This window comes from Macaca mulatta, chromosome 6 (genome assembly GCF_049350105.2).
Source record: "Macaca mulatta isolate MMU2019108-1 chromosome 6, T2T-MMU8v2.0, whole genome shotgun sequence".
NCBI classification, from domain to species: domain Eukaryota; kingdom Metazoa; phylum Chordata; class Mammalia; order Primates; family Cercopithecidae; genus Macaca; species Macaca mulatta.
Genome location: NC_133411.1, coordinates 105220176 through 105240159, shown reverse-complemented (window position 1 = coordinate 105240159; position 19984 = coordinate 105220176). Strand labels below are relative to the sequence as shown.

General features: G+C 44.2%; 1 protein-coding gene across 2 annotated transcripts in view; it reads left to right on the top strand.

Moving 5' to 3' along the window:
* The window catches only part of LOC144341496 (SH3 domain and tetratricopeptide repeat-containing protein 1-like), a 52025-nt gene that overhangs the window by 14463 nt on the left and 17578 nt on the right, over nt 1-19984 (top strand). For both annotated transcript variants that reach the window (XM_078005053.1, XM_078005054.1), the window contains exons 3-4: nt 11677-11726; nt 11860-11977. In XM_078005053.1, the coding sequence (XP_077861179.1) occupies nt 11700-11726; nt 11860-11977 (145 nt within the window). In that variant the 5' untranslated portion in view covers nt 11677-11699. The remainder of the gene's footprint in view (nt 1-11676; nt 11727-11859; nt 11978-19984) is intronic.

Here is a 19984-nt window from a genome sequence, read left to right as displayed (position 1 = left end):
GCATTTAGAATTTATACCTTCTCATCTCTTCATCTTCTTTGCCTATGTTCTTATCTCCATCTGGGACATCGTCTTCACCTGTGTTCTTATTTCCGTCTGGGACATCGTCTTTGCCTATGTACTTATCTCCATCTGGGACATCGTCTTCACCTGTGTTCTTATTTCCGTCTGGGACATCGTCTTCGCCTATGTTCTTATCTCCATCTGGGACATCATCTCCACACTTCTGCCTCTTTAAATCTTCTCCATCCTTCAAGACTTGAAATACTCACTTCCTTTACATGATCCCCGCTCTGACATCCAAGCTAGAATTAATCTTTCTTCCTTTGAACTCTGATAGTGATTAATGTTTTTCATCCTTTAATTATGCAGCAGTCCTGTGTGTTAGATATTATTATTTCCCCAGTTTTTCATAGTTACTCTGAAAATATTTACTGTAGTCATATATTTTGAGTATGTAATATGAGCGACATTCAAAAGGTCCTGGAGAGTGAAAGGCAGTCCTACTCCCATCACTGCTCTGTGACCACTGTTGCCAGTTTTGTTTGTTTGTTTGCTTGTTTGTTTTTCCAAGATGGAGTCTTGCTCTGTCACCAGGCTGGCGTGATCTCAGCTCACTGCAACCTCCACCTCCTGGGTTCAAGCGATTCTCCTGCCTCAACCTCCTGAGTGGCTGGGACTACAGGCGCGCGCCACTATGCCCAGATTATTTTTGTATTTTTAGTAGAGACGGGGTTTCACCGTGTTGGCCAGGATGGTCTGGATATCTTGGCTTCTTGATCCACCTGCCTCAGCCTCTCAAGGTGCTGGGATTACATGTGTGAGCGACTGCACCCAGCCTATGTATCTTCTTTTTAAAACACAGATGTTGGCATAAGATAAACAGTGTTCTCCATCAGTTCCCCACTGGTAAATATTTAGGTTATTCCCAACCGTTTGGATTAATCAATGCTGAGTTGTACGTAATTCTTCCATATTTGCATCAATATGTTCATAGGATGCATTGCTAGAAATGGAATTGTGGGATTCAGGGTTCTGCACATTTTAAATGTTGATGGGTGTTGCTCGATTCCCTTCTGTTAGGGCCATACTGTTATCTCACTGTCAATGTGTAAGGGCGCCTATTTCTATTTCCTTGCCAACAGTTTGTTCTGACATCACACACACACATAAAAATAGCCCTTTGTTCCAAAAACATGGACATTTTTACCTTTCTACTTAAAGTGTGAGCACACTGACTGAAGCTCTGTGTTGCAGTGATATGTGCTGCTAGGATTGTGGCTCTGTTTTGAATTTGCTAGCCAGGCTATGGCTTTCCAGTCAGTTATTTTTTGCTTTCTTCATGTTGTTCCTGCCGTTGGGCTGGGGTAACCTGTGTGAATTTCCTTCTACTGCCCAGCCAGATTTCCTTTCCAGTGGATGGGCTTAGTGTCTCATATGGCAGTCCTGTTTCCTGGTGATCTGGGCTTAGTGTGTCATCCGGCAGCCCTGTTTCCTGGTGATCTGGGCTGAGTGGCTCCATGAGAAGTTGCACCCATCTTCTCCAGTAGTGCGTCTTTTCACAGCAAGCAAAACATTTTCACCACTTTTCTAGCGGTACAGGCACTAGCTCTTTTCTGGGCATCAGGAGACCTGGCTTTGTTCTGGTTCAAGCAACAGCTGGTGAGTTACCAAAGACAAGTCGCATCTGGCCCCTGGTCCTTTGCTTTATAAGTGAATCGCAGTCCGAGTGGGCATCACTGCCCTGGTCTCTATGCGGTGCTGAGTGTTGTGGGGATGATGGCTAAGTGTCAGGATGCATTTCCACTGCTAGGGGATTACAGGCCAGCCAAAGACACAGGAGGAAAGCTAACAGCCCTGGGCAGGTACACACAACGAGAGGAGTTTGAAAGGGTGGTTCCAAGTTCCTTGGTGTGATTGATGTGATCACAATAAACATTTTATCTCTAAGTCTTGGGCCATTGGACCAAGAGAAGAGAGAGCTGGTGTTGAGTTGTAGTGAGAGGTGTGTGGTTCGTGTGCCTGCTGAGCCTGGCTGGGACTCAATTCCATTGAGTCCCATTCCATTTTACCTTCTGTTTCCACCTTTTTCGTGCTCCTGCTTGTTTCTCCAGAAAAAAATGCAATAAATTGCTTTCAAAAACTTTACAAAAGCCATAGATGCTTATTGAAAATAGTTCAAATGATATGGAAGACAGAAAGATAGTGAGTGTTTTTCTGTTGTGTGTTTGGATGAATGTGTCTTTGGGGTAGTCACTATTAACACTGGGTGTATTTCCTTCCAGATCTTTTCCAGTGTACCTACAAATATATATGTACACTTTGTAAAAAACAAAATAGTACCTGATAAACATTGAGTTCCCCTACTCCCACTGCACAGTCTACATGGACATCCTTTCATGGTGATACGATGAGACCTGATCGACTCCTTTTGTTCGCTGGAGGGGCAGGTAATAATAGCTACAGATAACTCACCTTCAGTGGGCATTTACCATGTGACAGGGTCTGTGCTCCGGGCAGGCTACATGAAGTGGGTCTTAAGGCTTTTTACAACAATGCTATGGGTGAACACAGTAATTGTTAACATTTTGCAAATGATAGAATTGCAGTAGAGAGAAGCAAAGCTGCTTGCTCAAACTCATGGCATGATTCCTGAGAGAGAGAGAACACTTTTAAAACAATTGTTGCTATAATCAGGTGATTTATGATCATTTCAAGAAATAGTGCATTCAGCGAATACATTTCAGGGTCTGGTACAGTCTGGGAGCTGGTCCTGAAAATGCACTGGGCTAGAGGTAAGGGAGCGGTCCATTGGCCCTGGACCGCTAGTGCAAGGAGGGAGGTCCCGGGGAGAGGGGGTATGGAGAGGAGGTCTCTGAACAAACCTTGCAACATCCATTTCTGCTGAGTCTGGTCCGAGGTCTGGGTCTTGACATGTACACTTTTCAGAGATACTTGGTTTTGATTTTTATCATGGCTCACCTGAGCAGCCATGGTTTCAAACTGCCTGGAGATGTGGTCTGGAAGGCCAGTGCTATGCCCATCCTTCCCGCTCCTGCAGGAGGGGAGTCATCCTGGACTAGAGGGCTTTGCCTGTAATCAGCTATCTCATAATAAGTGGATTTGATGCTGGTTTCGCTAGGTCAGGAAATTTCCCATTTGGAAGGAAAACTGATACTTGTTTTTGGGTTTTGCTGAGGAGTCACAGGGTTTAGAGCAGGGACTGGAGGTTTGTTGAGACACACGTGAGTGCACTCAAACATCTTCCATGAAACGTGGAAATAAAGACAGTGTTCCAGAGAGGTCCCTGGCTTTGGGATATACATATTTCAGTAACAGAATGGCACTGGATGTCTGCTGAATTTTTTTCATGCTATTTTGGCAAATTTTATTTGGGTGTGTGTCTCCTTTATAGACGGTATGACATCAGTTTTTGCCACCAAGTATTTACAGCCATTGGTCCCTCCTATGTGGGTCACTTTTGTGCCGTGGTTTCTTTGGGTAAATTGTAGGTCTCCTACCCAAAGCACATTGCCCATTTCAAGGTGCTCCTGGTTTCTGAACACCTGTGGCAGTGCCTTCCCTGTAGGTGAATCCAGCGGAGAAAGTACCCCTCCCCAGGAGGTGGGGACTGGTGATTGCCTGAGTGAGGAGGCCGGGGATGAGCCCTGGACTAGAATTTGGGACTGGCTGCTTTTTCCTTCCCCTCCTCTCCCTCCTATTTTGCCACCACCCCCACTTTTTAAAAATTTCTTATTAAAAATTAAGCAATTATTTTGGTTTCCTTTATTCGCTATTCCTTTCTAATCGCATGCAGAGTGAGCCTAGGACAGTGGAAAGGAAAGTTGTACTTAGCTTCAGATGATCCTACCAGTCCCGCATTGAGGGGCTTCCGCCAGGCAGCATCGTCAAGTGGCGTTGAGGTTCTCCTTTCAGTCCTCAGCGTTAACCAGCAGAGGCAGGTGGTACTTATTCCTGGTTAATGTTGAGGAAGTTGAGCTCAAAGTGGCTAAGGGAACTTCCCAAAGTCACATAGGAAGTAGCAGAGTAGAACCAAACACAGATTGTCTCTGAATCAGGCAGGTCGTCCGATTCCAAAATGGGCTCTTAATTTTTGGAGGTCAAAAAGCTGAACAGACACAGATATTTCTTTTTTTTTTTTTTTTTTTTTTCTTTTTGAGCTAGGGTTTTGCTCTGCTGCCTAGGCTGGTCTAGGCTCAAGCTGTCCTCCTGCCTTAGCGTTCTGAGTGCTGGGCTTACAGGTTTGTGTCACCACACCCAACCGAACAGACATTTCTTGAAAGAAGACATACAAATGGCCAAAAAATATGTGAAAAAAATGTTCAGTATCACTTACAATCAGAGAAATGCAAATCAAAACCGCAGTGAGGTATCATCTCACCGATTAGGATGGGTATTATCAAAAAGACAAAAAATAACAAGTGCTGGCAAGGATATGGAGACAAGGGAGCTCTTACAGGGTGTAGGGGGGTGTAAACTAGAGCAGCTGGCTGGGCGCGGGGTGCACGCGGACATCCCAGCACTTTGGGAGGCCGAGATGGGCAGATCACCTGATGTCAGGAGTTTGAAACCAGCTTGGCCAACATGGTGAAACCCCGTCTCTACTAAAAACACAAAAATTATCTGGGCATGGTGGATCACACCTGTAATCCCAGCACTGTTGGGCGACTGAGGTGGGCGGATCACTTGAGGCCAGGAGTTCAAGACCAGCCTGGCCAACGTGGTGAAACCGCATCTCTACTAAAAAATACAAAAATTTGCCAGGTGCAGTGGCAGGCGCCTGTAATGCCCGCTACTCAGGAGGCCGAGGCATGAGAACCACTGGAACCCGGGAAGCGGATGCTACAGTGAGCGAGCCGAGATTGCACCACTATACTCCAGCTTGGGCAACAGTGAGACTCTGTCTCAAAGAGAAAAATGAAAAAGAGTAAGAGTAAGCTAGGGCACCCACTATGGCAAACAGTATGGAAGTCCCTCAGAAAACTGCAAATGAAATTACAGTGTGATCCAGCAGTCCCACTACAGTGTAGATACCCAAAGAAAAGGAAATCAGTGTTGGAGGGGCATCCACACCTCTGTGTTTCCTGCAGCACTGTTCACCATAGCCAAGGTATGGAATCAGCCTCGGTGTCCAACAGCAGATGATGGATAGAGAAAATGTGGTCTTTATACACAGTGGAGTACTAGTCAGCCATAACACAGGATGAAGTCCTGTTATTCTCAACAATGTGGATGGAACTGGAAGATATTATGTGAAATAAGCCAGGGACAGAAAGTTACACAGCATATATTCTCTTATGTGGAAGGCAAAAGGAGTGGATCTCATGGAAGTTGAAAGTAGACAGAGGATCCTAGAGCGTTGGAAGGGTGGGGGAAGAGGGAGATAGGGAGAAATTTGTTAAAGGATGCAAAATTATAGCTGGATAGGAGTAAGTTCTAGTGTTTTATAACATAGGACGACTATAGTTAACAAGAATATATAGTTTCAGGCTGGGCACCATGGCTCATGTATGTAATCCTAGCACTTTGGGAGGCTGAGGTGGGTGGATCACCTGAAGTCAGGAGTTTGAGAGCAGCCTGGCCAATGTGGTGAAACCCCATCTCTACTAAAAATACAAAAATTAGCCGGGCATAGTGGTGGGTTCCTGTAACCCCAGCTACCAGGGAGGCCGAGGCAGGAGAATAGCTTGAACCTGGGAAGCAGATGTTGCAGTAAGCTGAGATCACACCACTGCACTCCAGCCTGGGCAACAGAGCAAGACTTTGTCTCACACACACAAAAAAAGAATATATAGTTCCAGATAATTGGAGGAAGGGTATTGAACGTTACCAACACAAAGAAATGATAAATGTTTGAGATGGTGGATATGCTAATTACGCTGATCACATAAATTACATGTAATATAACATCACTATGTGTACTCCATACATATGTAGAGTGCACAATTATGTGTCAATTTAAAAAGAAAAAGCTGAACTTAGATTGCAATGGCTAAGTAGCTAGCTTTTTCATATTTTTGATATAGACCCGGGGCATTTATTTTAAGTAAACTACCCTTGGCTTCAGGAAATGTTTAGTATTTGAATTTTAGCCTTGCATTTTATTATACAGAGAAGTAAAACTGTAGGCTTGCTTTAGATACAGTCACAGGGGTTTGCCGTGATGACTTTTTGTGTAATGAGGGGGAAATATACCTTAATTAATAGGCATACATGCTCATTTTTCTCCCTCGTACACATTTTTAGTTGTTGTCCAGGCATTGTGATACTTATGTAAACAGTATGTGATATCTTAGGTAGGAATCAGAATTTTAAGGTAAGAATACTTAGAGTTATATATTTTTCAAGCTTTCAAAGTGGACATTTTACATGTCTATTATATAACTGTAATTAAATTTTCAAAAAGACAATACCTGTCTCATATGGGTGATGCTCTAGCATGTTTTGTTTGTTTGTTTCTTTCTTTTCTTTTCTTTTTTTTTTTTTTTTTGTGTTCCACTTTCTCCCAGGCTGGAATGTAGTGGTGCAATCATGGCTCACTACAGCCTCAGCCTCATAGGCTCGAGAGATCCTCCCACCTCAGCCTCTCAAGTAGCTGGGACCACAGGTGTACAACACCATGCCCAGCTAATGTTTAAAATTTTTTGCAGAGACAGGGCCTCCCTCTGTTGCTCAGGCTGGTCTGGAATTCCTGGGTTCAAGTGATTCTCCTGCTTCATTCTCCCAAAGTGTTGTGATTACAGTCATGTGCCACTGCCTGGCCGCATATAAGTGGGATGATGACTTTAGCCTAGGAGTTCCACACCAGCCTGGGAACATGGCTCAAGACCCTGTCTCTACAAGAACTAAAAAAATTAACTGGTCGTGGTGGTACCTGCCTGTGGTCCCAGCTACTCCAGGAGGCTGAGGCAGGAGGATAACTTGAGCCCAGGAGTCAAAGCTGCAGTGAGCTCTGTTCTTGTCATTGCATTCCAGCCTGGGTGACAGAGTGAGACCTTGTCTCTTAAAAAATGTTAATGGCTACCTGATTATTCATAGGAAAAAAACCTGAACTCTGATCTAAACCTTATACCTCGTACAAAAATTAACTCAAAATGGATCATGGACTAAAATGTACAGTGCAAAATAAAGATGAAAAGAGGAGCTAGAGACTGGGAGAAACTATTTGCAAACCAGATGTCTGATAAAGGACTCATATCTATAATATATAAAGAACTATCAAAATTCAGCAGTGAAACCAAATCATCTACTTTGAAAATGAATAAAAGACCTGAAGAGGCATTTCAGATAACATATAAGCACAGGAAAAGATGTTCAACATCATGAGCCATCAGAAAAATGCACACTAAAGCCACATCACTATACACCTATCAGAATGCCTAAAATAAAAGGTAGTAACAAGACCAATGCTGGTGAGGATGCAAGGAAATGGGATCACTCACACTTGGCTGGTGGGAATGGAAGATGGTACAGCCATTCTGGAAAACAGCTGACAGTTTCTGAAAAAACTAAATGTGCAATTGCCATAGGATGCAGCAGTCACATTCATGGGCAGTTATCCCAGAGAAACGAAGACTTATGTTCACACAAAAGCCTTTATGTGTCTGTTCATAGCAGCATTATTTATAAAGGCTAGAAACTGGAAACAGCCTGGAAACTGCTCAGCAGGTGAATGGTTAAACAAACTGGTGCACCCAGGCCCCAGATACCACTCTGCAGTAGTTAATGACATCGTTGTTCATCAGTCTTTCAAACTAGAAACCACTATCATGCTTAATCCCCTTTTTTCCATCCTGGGTCTGAGTGGACTTCATTTTGCATTTCTTTCCAATGCATTTTCCCTCTGTCCTTTCTGGTTGCGCCTCATGCCTCATTTGAACTATTGTAAGAGCCACTGAATTGTTTCTCTGCCTCATCATGGAATCCTTTCTACACTTGATGCCCCGCATTGTCATTGGAACAATCTTTCCAAAACATGAACAAACTAACTTAAAGGAATATCCCACGTAGCCTTCCAAATAAGTATAAGCTTTCTGTTAGAAGTTTTACTTCTTGTCTATAGGGAACCCCAGAACTCTAGAGAGACGGATTTGCTGTCTGCATTTTAAGATCAGGCAGAAATCCCTGGAGGGGCCCATGTGGAATATTGGCACAAATACTGGTTGTAGAATCAGAAGCCCTCATATCCTGGTTCTAACACCAGCTGGATGTTCTTGGGAAAGTTTTGGTTTCATAACCTCAGAAACTCCATTTCTTAAGAAATGGAGATGAGGAAGCTTACTGAAGGGATCACACAAGGCTGCTGGGAGGAGCGGATGAGGGGCTTGGTGAAAATGCTGTGTAATCCATGAAGCCCGTTATATGTGTGAGAAGTGGAGCTGTGTGAATAGCGGTTCTGGAATCACTGTATGAAAACGATGGAAAGCACATTCATATTTCTGCCTGATGATACCACTGGGCACCTGTGTTGTACATGCCTGCAACATGAGTGAGGCCCGGGTCAGTACGGCTCACAGTTTGGTTTTCATGCAGTTAGAAAGGCCCGAGAGGACCCTTCCCCCCTCCAGCTGTAGGAAGGAGGTGGCTGTCTCCTGCCTATATTTGGTGGAATTGTCTGTGGTTCCTTAGGGACAGGAATGCAGGGAGTGGGGGGGAGAAAGCCGGCCTGACTGCTCGCTAGTCAGCCTTCCCCCAGGGAGGAGTGGAGGGGTCATTTCGTGGTAACCTGCCACGTCTTTCTTAACCCATCTGCTCTTAGAAATGACCAGCATGACAAGTAAAAGACCCGTTAGAGACAGATGGGCTGTGTGTCCCCTGCGTTTATGGCTTTGTGGCCTCAGAGCTGTCAGGACTCGATAGCTTTCTGGGGAATGCTGGGTCAGCCAAGGGGCTGAAAATAGTGAGAGGAAGAAAATTCCCCCTCGCTGCTCTGCTCTGGGAGTGGTTACTGAGGAGAGCAGCATGGAGAGCCCAGCCGTGGGGTCCCTCTCAAGCACGCCCTCACCGCAGTGGGAATGCAGGTCTCAACCTCCCTAGGCCTCCGTGATTTTCGTCTGTCACATACTCACCTCCAGCAGGGATGTCTATGGTGATGAGATGAGGGAGCATCATAGCAGATGTGGCACTTAGTAGGCTTGCGATGAGTGGACGCTGGCGTCAGTGCAACAGGAGACTGGGCGCTGCGTGTGGACGCACTCACGTGCTGGTGGCATGGGTGGACAGAGGAGAGAGGGACGCTCTGCCATTCTCCTTTTGGCCTGTCACCCCCGCTGTTTTGAACAGAATCCGTGAGTGTATTCTGTTGCCCCAGTCAACTTGGTAGGCTGATTGCTCAATTTTCTGCTTCCACATTTGATTTCTTATGAATGGGAAAAGGAATACTTCAGTTACTTTTCTGGTTGATGGCATATATTCCTTGATATCACCTTAATGCTTTTTAATTTCTATGTATTTTGGATGCTGGAGCTTGCCTGACATCTGTGGTTTTATGCCTCACCCTCTCGCGTAACTGTTGGCCACACCAGGACCAGAGAGAAGTGACCAGACCGATTGGTAGCAGGGCTAGGACTGGAATTCCTCAGCCTTTTGGCACCCAGCAGGCTCTGTTTTCTGTATTGCACTGCTCTTCCCTATTTCGACCCCTGTTAGGACAGTGGATGTGAAATGTAGCTGGGCACTTTTGGGGGTGTGTTAGGAGTGTGGCAGATGCCTCAGACTGGCATTTTCCCCTGATTCTGAATTCTCATGGCTCAGAGTCAGTCTCTAGGCTACGGACCGGGAAGATACAGGAAGTTGTTTTGTGTGGCAAACTTTGCCTGGGCATTTTTTTCACCCGGCAATTTATTTGGTTTGGACTGGAATAAATCTCTGATATTGGTTTCTTTGCCAATATTATTAGGGAGTCGAGCCTGACTTGTTAACTTAGCCCGATTCGTAGTGCTTAGAATCTCAGTGAGTGTGTGTTGAACTGAGCGGAAGTGTGAGAACATCTTGGATAGTGGTTTGCAAACCTAGCTGCATCTGGGGGGCTGTGAAAAAAGCATGCGTGCTTACTCCAGACCAGTTGAAATAGAATCTGCAGGAATGGAGCCTGGACAGCTATAGTGCTGTTAAAAACTGATATACCATAAAGGTTGAGATCCACTGATCCACAGTGAATTGGAGTCCTGGATCATAGACATGCCTTATGCTTTCACCAGCTTAGAATGGTTCTTGTGCTTTAGAACTGTGAAAAAAAGTGTTATGCAAACAAATGTGGAAATAGCCTAAATGCCACCTCCTGTTACTACCTGCCATGAAGTATATTTACCAGTTATTCACTCTATTCTGATCTCTACCCGTTCCACCTTTTCTTCATGGAACAATGATTTGACAGTTGGTTATGCAGAACCAGAGTAAGTGTAGTTTGATTGGCGGGAAACAATTTTGGGTATGAAGTACTCTTTAGGCATTTATTGAACTCTTGTTTGTACCACTGCTGTGCTGGACAGTTTATAAATATTCCTTCTTTAAACAAGGCCTATGGAGTCAGGCTGCCTGCGTCTTGCTAACTAGCTGTGTCATCTGGGGCAAGTTTTTAAGCTTATATAAACCTGACTTTCAGCTATGAAATGGGATGACAAGGAGTCATTATCATCTCACAGGATTGTGCAAATGTGTGTGTAAAGTGCTTAGTTTGGTGCCTAACACATAGTAACTACTCAGTAAAGTTATTATTACACCATCATCATCATATTTAAATGTAAATATTAAGAGCTAATAAATTTGTAAAGGTAGTATATACCCTTACGCCTTGAACCAAAGACTAGTTTAGTTTTAAGTGGTTGGGTTAATTTATCACTTAAATATTAGCCTCTTGAATACCTTGAATTTCAATTGAACGTAGCCAGAGGATTTCATAATTGGACTGTTGCCTCTGGAAGTTGGAGCTTTGTTTGGTTGGTTGGTTTCACTTCCTACACTAAGCATGTGGCTGTGTGCATCTTTATGGTGACTTCCGGTACTGGGGAATCAAAGCTTCATTCGCTTCTTTGGAGGAGATGATCTTATGCCATATGAAGCACTCAGACTTCGTTAACTATGTACCATCCAGACAAGACCAGGTGCTTCCCATGGCAGCCTGTCCTTTTCTTAGCTCTCTCATCAATCTAGCCTGTTCCTTCTATTCCTCTTTCTATTAGAACTCCTCTTCGAACAAGGAATGTTGTTTTGTCACTGCTAGGTCCCCAGCAATTAGTAATGCCTAGCACATACTAGGTGCCTCCTGAATGTTAATAGGTGATAATCTAGCAGAACACAAGATAAATCCGCAGGTTGAGATTTAAGCTGTGTGGTATGAACGCTGCATTGGCAAACTTATTGAATTAATTTTGTTAATACAAGTTTAACATGTCTTAGTAACTGACTTAGTTCAGTAATCATTTACTGAGTGTCTTCTAGGCCAGACATTTTTGTTAATACAAGTTTAACATGTCTCAGTAACTGACTCAGTTCAGTAATCATTTACTGAGTGTCTTCTAGGCCAGACATTTTTGTTAATACAAGTTTAACATGTCTTAGTAACTGACTTAGTTCAGTAATCATTTACTGAGTGTCTTCTAGGCCAGACATTGGGGACAGAAAGGTAATAATATATGATCCCTGCCTCATGCACAGGAAGTCTAGTGTGATGGACAGACATGTGCCAATGGCTGCCATGGAATATGGTGAGTATTAAGATAAAGGGGCACCCTGTGTGCCCTTGGAGCACAGAGCAGGGCTTGTGTTATGGGAACATGGGCTGCATGTGAAAACACAATTTAAATTAATTTTCTTTTTTCTTTTTTTTTTTTTGGACAGAGTCTTGCTTTGTCATCCAGGCTGGAGTACAGTGGTGTGATCTTGGCTCACTGCAACGTGCTCCCCCCAGGTTCAAGCGATTCTCGTGCTTCAGCCCCCCGAGTAGCTGGGATAACAGGTGTGCACCACCATGCCTGGTTAATTTTTGCATTTTTAGTAGAGATGGAGTTTCACCATGCTAGCCGTGCTGGTCTTGAACTCCTGACATCAGGTGATCCTCCCATCTCGGCCTTCCAAAGTTCTGGGATTATAGGCATGTATGTGTTCATCCTTTTAAATATCTGCGGGTAGCACTTAACTTTAAATGGGTACTAATTAAACTATTGAATGACTTTAGTATGGGTTGAATGACTTTGCTCGGTCCTCATTTTTAATTTCCTTCATTAGAGGAAAAAAAAAAATGCAGGTTGAATATCCCTCATCCAAACTGCTTGGAATCAGAAGTGTCTCAGATTTTTTTGCATTTTTGGATTTTTGAATATTTGTATTGCACTTGCTGGTTGAGCATCCTGAATTCAAAAATCCAGAATCTGAGCTGCTCCAATGAACATTTCTTTGAGCGTCACGTCGGCACTCAAAAAGTTGTGGATTTCGGAGTTTCTGGTTAGGGAGACTCATCCTATATGGGTGCTGGATTGTCACAGGATTTCTGGACCAGAGGTTAAGTGACTAGGCTTTGGTTTCCGCTTTGTTCCTAAGCAGGCTGTTTTCTTCCATAATCTCAGCTTTAGATCGCCTGGTTGTCAAAGAAGGGGATGGGCCATTGATGTTTAAGGCCTCTGTTAGTTCTGACTTGGAGACACCTGGCTTCAGTTCACCTTCCTTAGGAGTGGACAAAGAATATGGGAATTTTGAAATTGTTAGTCAACATCTACAGGGTCATTGCAGCCTGGTTTTAGGTAAAGGCAATCTTTAGTGAGCCCAGGGAGAAGCACTGGTTTAGCTGTCAGCTGAGAGGGGTAAGCGGTCCTATTAAATTTTCTCTGTGTTAGTGAAAGCATTGTTAAGGGTCACAGCATTAGTGGAGCTCGCTGGAAAGAGGAGGGGAACTCACTGTTACAGGTTATATTGAATGTCTTTTCAGTCACTAAATGCTTTTTATGATATGTTTTTCAGGATTTCAGTGTTGTATGATTTCTCTGTATTAAGCACAGGAAATTAAACATCAGCAAAAAAGAATGCTCTTTCTTTATTTTTTTTTTTTCTTAGAGATGGAGTTTCGCTCTTGTCCCTCAGGCTGGAGTGCAGTGGCGTGATCTCAGCTCACTGCAACCTCGGCCTCCTGAGTTCAAGCGATTTTCCTGCCTCAGCCTCCCGAGTAGCTGGGATTACAGGTGCCCGCCAGCATGCCCGGCTAATTTTTGTATTTTTAGTACAGACGGGGCTTCGCCATATTGGCCAGGCTGTTCTTGATCTTCTGACCTCAGGTGATCCTCCTGCCTCGGCTTCCCAAATTGCTGGGATTACAGGCATGAGCCACCACGCCTGGCCTTGAATGTTCTTTCTATGGGAATCTACAAAAGCCAGCTTTTGAGCCTAGTAGCAGAAAACCTCTTCTTCATTGTTTAGCTGTGCTGTGAGCTTGGAGGAGGGCTTCAAGCCCAGCTGAAAAAGCTGTAGTATTTTATGTCAGTGGCTGTCTTGGAGAACTTAATGAGCACTGGGCTGGAGTGATACTGTCAGAGTTCCTGAGCTGTTTGAGGCTCTCAAAGCCTAGATACTGGGGTTGCCCAAATACATCAGCTGGACTCACTATTTCTCTCGGGAGTCGGGGGGTGGAAAATGCTGTTGTCTTAACTCTGCTCTTAATTTTACAGTGCTGTTATTAATGGTAAGAATGATTTCATACGTTTGTATTTTGCTTCGTAATTCACAGAGAATTTAAAAATCCATTATCTGATTTTATTCCCTCAGCAGTTCTGTGAAAAAGGCAGAGCAGTTTTCATATCTTCTGTTTTCCCGTGATTCTCTTGTGGCTCACAGAAGCTAAGAGCCTTCACCAAGGTCATAGGGTGAATGAGTTGCAGAGCTGGGAGTAGAGGCTCAGGCTTCTAGTGACCCTGTTTCTTCCTTGATAGCTCGCTCTGGTGGCGCTATGCTCAGGTAACTGCGCATGCTCGGTTTGGTCTTTCGTAAATCCCTGCCCCATTTTGGGGGAGGTTCTTGGGATGCTTCTATTCATTTTGGAGCATTTAAGTATCTTGTCCTCTCTCCCTCCTCCCAGATGCATGGGCATTTCTGCAGGCCCCCAGGCTGGCCCTTGTGAGTGGGAGTGTCTCCTGCCTGCACGTTGCTTGCATGCCCCCTTCTGAAGGTGCTCTTCCCCGCATGGAGCCCCCTCGTGCCTGCCTTCACACTGCAGGCTGTTCGGTAAATGTTACTGACTCAGCATCGTTGTTTTCTAGAAATGAGACGGGGTATGGAGGCCAAGTTCTTTTCTGTTTGAAGGCTGCCATGGTATCATCTTGCCTTCCCCGTGTGTGCTCCTTGAGGGTGTCGCTGTGCTGCCGTCATCTGTGTTCCCTAGGGTGCCTCCCTTGGAGTCCCAGCCATAGCAGACATGCAGTCAGTGCTCATGGCCTAAATAAGAGGAAGGCCAACGGAGCCATTAAATCTGGAAAATGACAAGTGAGGGAAAGGAATTTTTATTGAAGGCTTGTGAAAAAGAATCTTTTTAGAAAAGTTGACCTGTTTCTTAGCTGGAGCTGAATTTCAGCTCAGAAAAGCAGCTGTGTGCCCAGAGGGCTTTGGGATTTCAGTTTGGACAGATGAATTTAATTTGTTGTTGTATTATCCTTTTGTAGTTTTATTAGACCTTTCTCCCAAATGGAATCGATTTTTCTATAAAAGTCTCACTTCCTTTTTGAGAAGTGTAACACTAATTGTATGGGATGGTCTCCCAAAAGATTACCTGCCAGGAACCAAACACACTGCCTCAGACTCAGGCCCCTGGTTTCTGCCTGTGCAGCTGCAGGGGAGAGACGCACGCTGGAACTGAAATCAAGACGCATGTCTGCATCTTCTCTTTCTTTACTGCTGTTTCGGCTCTGAGCTGGCCTGCCTTCAACATCTAGGAGCTTGGTGGGTGTAGACACATTACGGTATGGAGGAGGGATATGGTGTTGCAACAGCCAGGAGACTCACTGAAGTCTCTGTTCTCTTCCTGCTCACTGCTCTGACTTTGTACAAGTCGCATTTGTAGGGCTGTGCACAGTGGTTTACACCTGTAATCCCAGCACTTTGGGAGGCCGACCTGGGAGGATCTCTTGAGCCCAGAGTTCGGAACCAGTCTGGGCAACATGGTGAAACCCCATCCCTACAAAAAATAAAAATTAAAAAATTAGCCAGGTGTGGTGGCTCATGCCTGTAATCCCAGCTACTGGAGAGGCTGAGGTGCGAGAATCACTTGAGCCCGGGAAGTCGAGGCTGCAGTGAAACATCATTACGCCACTGCACTCCAGTCTGGTCAGAGCAAGACCCTGTCTCAAAAAAAAAAAAAAGAAAAACAAACAAACAGAAACCCATTAGTAATAGTGGCAGTAGTTAACTTTTGAAAGTTTGGAGAAAAGTTCCTAAATAACCTGTGACCATGGACAACTTACTTAGCCTTTCTATGACTCAGTTTCCTCATCTATGAAAAATGAGAGAATATGGTACTGATCTTACCGGATTTCAATGAGAACTAAACGAGATCAAACTCAGAGCCTGGCACCTCGTGAGTGCACACTCAATGTTATTATTTCAACATTTTAGAGGAAAAAGAATGCTAATGGGTCATTATGGCTAAACATAGTCTATCACTGGTGTTACTCATGGTATTGGAAGGAACTTGAATTCCATATAGATAGTGTGATGGAGAAAGTATTTTGGGCATTGGCAGCATTTATTCAAAGAACAAAGGACGTGTCTGTCCTGTGTGGAGAGCTGTTTCCGCTTGTTTCTTTAAATGCTATGGGAAAAGCAGTCGGCCCTGTGCTCTCTGCCGGACAGCTTCAGTCTCCATGTATTGATTTGGCCAATTGTCGCTCGCTGTCATCATGGCAGCAGCAGTTGAAGGGACAGTTTGTCTTGATTTGCATTTTTGTGTGTTCGTGCTATTTATAGACAATTAAGACATGGAAGCCTGTTTATGGCAAGCTGGCAAATTCAGCAAAACATGGAAAAACCTGTTAGCACAGTTTGCACGTGTGCGGGCACAGAGCAGCCAAATAAACACACACGTTTTCCTGTACTTTAAAAATCCTCTGGGAAAAAAAAAAAAAAAAAAAAAAAGACATTAAACCATTGCCCAGATGGCTTACAGAGCTAGAGCTTTCTCCTTGAAGTACATGAGTATGGCTGTCAGATATCTGAAACCCAAAGCCATCTTAAAACATCACCATAATTTTGATGCTACCCCTACCCACCGTTTTTTTCCATTTGTAAGGTAAAAGGATCCAGGAAGGAAAGTATCAGCTTACAAAGGCTTTTGTTACAATTAATCGTTCACGTTCTTTCTTTTGGTATCTTATCCTCTGTTTACATTTTATTTTTATTTTTACTTTTTTTGAGACAGAGTCTTGCTCTGTCACCCAGGCTGGAGTGCAGTGGCACGACCTCGGCTCACTCCAACCTCTGCCTCCCAGGTTCAAGTGATTCTTGTGCCTCATCTTCCTGAGTAACTGGGATTACAGGTGTGTGCCACCACGTCCAGCTAATTTTTATGTTTTTAGTAGAGACAGAGTTTCGCCGTATTGGTCAGGCTGATCTTGAACTCCTGAACTCAGATGATCTGCCTGCCTCAGTCTCCCAAAGAGCTGAGATTACAGGTGTGAGCCACCGTGCCCGGCCGCTGTTTCCATTTTGTAACGCTAGCATCACCCCAGTGTAGGGTGGCTAGGGGTATTCTTCTTTCCTGTTTCCTGGTGTATTTTCCTCTACAGCATTGATCACTCTTTAACATACTTTTTGGTTGTCTGTCTCTACCTACAAAAATATGTATGTTCCTTGTTATATCACCAGTGCCTGGCACGTAGTTAGTCAGTCAATATTTGTTGAATGAATGAATGGGCTAAAAGAACCTTCTTCTTCTTTCTTCTGGCACTTCACACCAAATGCTTTTGGAAAATGCTATGTGAACAGGGATCATAAGCAGGAGAGGTTACACACATTGCTGTGGGATCGCCCATCATCCTCAGATACTTGTCTGGAAGGAGGTGGAGTACTTGAGTAGAAATGATACAAGATAACTTCTTCAGGAAATCAGCCAAGTGTCACAGCTTTTCACATAGGCGTGTGATATTTGCGTATGTGTGTATGAAGAGCTGTCGTGGCCTAGAATCACGGGCCTTTAGATCCCTTGTACAGATAGAAAAGTAAAGGCCGAGGCCCAGGAATGCTGCAGGCCACCGAGGTAGAGTCCCTGTCTGCCCTTCTCAGTGCCCGGTCACTTCTCACTGCACTCCCCTCTTTACTGCTAAAGCCACTTTCCCTGACTCTGAATGTGTAACCACGAGGGAGAAAAATGTACTCCAGGCTCACAGTTTGTGGAGAAAAAGCCCAGCAGCTGAAAATCATGTTGACGAAGTTTGTACCTAGAAAAAGTGGCCATTTCTATAATGTCTTTAAATTTCCCTGTTTCTCATACATTTTATAAACAAGACAGTAGAAGGAGATTTGGGGACAGCAACTTTAGAACAAGGGCGAAAAAAATCAAACCTAGAACATTCCAGTTTCTGTTTTCTTCTCAGTTTAGGGCTGAGGCACTTTAGCTTCCTGTCTAAGGGACCACTCAAATCTGATTAGAAGCCATTTTGGGCTGGTAATTATCCGTAATTTTAGGAAGACAGATGCAGCACCAACTCTGTTCTCTAATAGCAGGCTTATTAATTTTATATTTGCATGGCAGGAGAAGCAGATGGCAAGGTGGGATAAGCGTCCAGATGCTTGGTCATTGATAGCTTTTTACTTCCACGTATCACATGGGGATTTGGGACCCAGGAGGCCTGCTGAGAACTGATGATTATCTGTCCCTTAACCAGCTAGGTTCTTTTTAATCCTGAGCTCAGAAAGATTGCTCCTACTGCAGCCAGGGAAGACAGGTGGTTGACTGGTTAGAAATCATGGCAGGTTATTTTCTCCAGTTGGCAAGCAGAGCTATCAAAAAGTTGTCTTCTCTATTGTATTTCAAATCTGGGTGTTTAAAAAATTGTGTAAGCAAATTAAGCATTTATTTAATGGTAGTTGTGTGTGTTCTTGATGCGAATGAGAGGTGCATTCCCTTGTAAAATCCCTGGGACACTGTAGGAGGACGTGAGCCTTAGAACTGAAGTTGGTTTTCTAGATAATCATGTAGACATGATGATGCTGAGCACCAGACAAAGATGTTGATTGAAGTGATTTAAAAAAATTTTCTGAGTTCAGAGTTTACACCAATATTTAGAAAATCAGCAAAGGAACTTGGAGGAATGTTCTCAGGCATCCAGTTCAGCCCCCTACCCACATTGTCATAAACTCCGAGTGTGTGTACAGGGAGGCGCATTCCTTTCTGGTCTCATCACAGATCCTTCCCTGGCTCTGCACCTGCCTGTCATGTACGTCCGTGTGAAGAGACCACCAAACAGGCTTTGTGTGAGCAATAAAGCTTTTTAATCACCTGGGTGCAGGCGGGCTGAGTCCTAAAAGAGAGTCAGTGGAGGGAGATAAGGGTGGGGCCATTTTATAGGATTTGGGTAGGTAAAGGAAAATTACAGTCAAAGGGGGGTTGTTCTCTGGTGGGCAGGAGTGGGGGTCACAAGGTGCTCAGTGTGGGAGCTTTTTGAGCCAGGATGAGCCAGGAAAAGGAATTTCACAAGATAATATCATCACTTAAGGCAAGAACCGGCCATTTTCACTTCTTTTGTGGTGGAATGTCATCAGTTAAGGCCGGACAGGGCATTTGCACTTCTTTTGTGATTCTTCAGTTACTTCAGGCCATCTGGGCATATATGTGCAAGTCACAGGGGATGCGATGGCTTGGCTTGGGCTCAGAAGCCTGACATTGCCCTCTTCCCTACCTTCCCTACCTTTTCCCTCCTGTGCGGTTCTCTCACAAAGTGAATGGCCTCAGCCACAGCTTCTCTGCAGCTGCATCAGACTGTGGCAACTGGAGTGGTGGCTGCTGCAGGGCCTGCTGTCCCCACGGAGCCCAGTCTTGCTTGCCACTACAACCTGGTCACCATTTTGCCCTGAAAGTATGTAATTCTACAGAATGTGAGCCCACATGCTGGGGATGGAGGCGTCTTTATCACGGTGTGCTCTGCATATTTTAATCTTGGGTGGAAAGTATGGAAAAGTATGTGATACCTGTGGTTTGATGTCAGAAGGACGTTGTGAACTTGATGTGGACTGAGGATGTTAAGGTGCAACAGGCACCCCGGCTTCATTAAATGAGACTTCCCCATCTCCCTGCCAGGCACACACAGGTGTATGGCCATGCCTTATGTGTTATCCTTATCTAGAGTGTGCCTTGTTGTCATGCTTAAAATTACATGATGATATTCTGCCTCATAGAGTAGGTCCCAAACCGCATTCAACACAGAAATGTACTCTTGCTATTGTACATAGAAAGTGCTTTCATATACCAAGTGGGAGAGCAGTCCTAAAATCTGGGCTGGAATCGCAGAAGGAAGGCATTGGAAAGCAACAGATTCCCTAATCCGAAGCTGATTTTTGATGAACCTAGAAACAGGACCAAGAGAAGTGAATTTGCCTAAGGCCCTGACAGTGTCTCACGGTAGCATCTGAACCTAGCAGTTTCTTGACCTATTTCTTTAAATGATTAGTCATGCTTCCTCTGATTCCTATATAAACATTCATTTATATAATGTTCATTCTTCATTCATTCTTTTATATTCATTTATATAATGTTCCTCATTCATTCTTTTGTTTCAGTGAATTATTGCAGTGCTACCACGAAACAGTATTTGAGTCAAAATGTGGCAGTGTTGATCCCTTTCCAAGGATTTTAGTTGCACAGTTTTTCAAAGCTGTGCTAGCAGTTTCTTGTTGGTTGCAAGGTGTCCTTTCAGAAGCCAATTGTGTGGTGTATTTATGTTGATTGTTGGAGGTAGTTTGGTTAGAACCTACTTCGAGTGGCTGGCGTGGG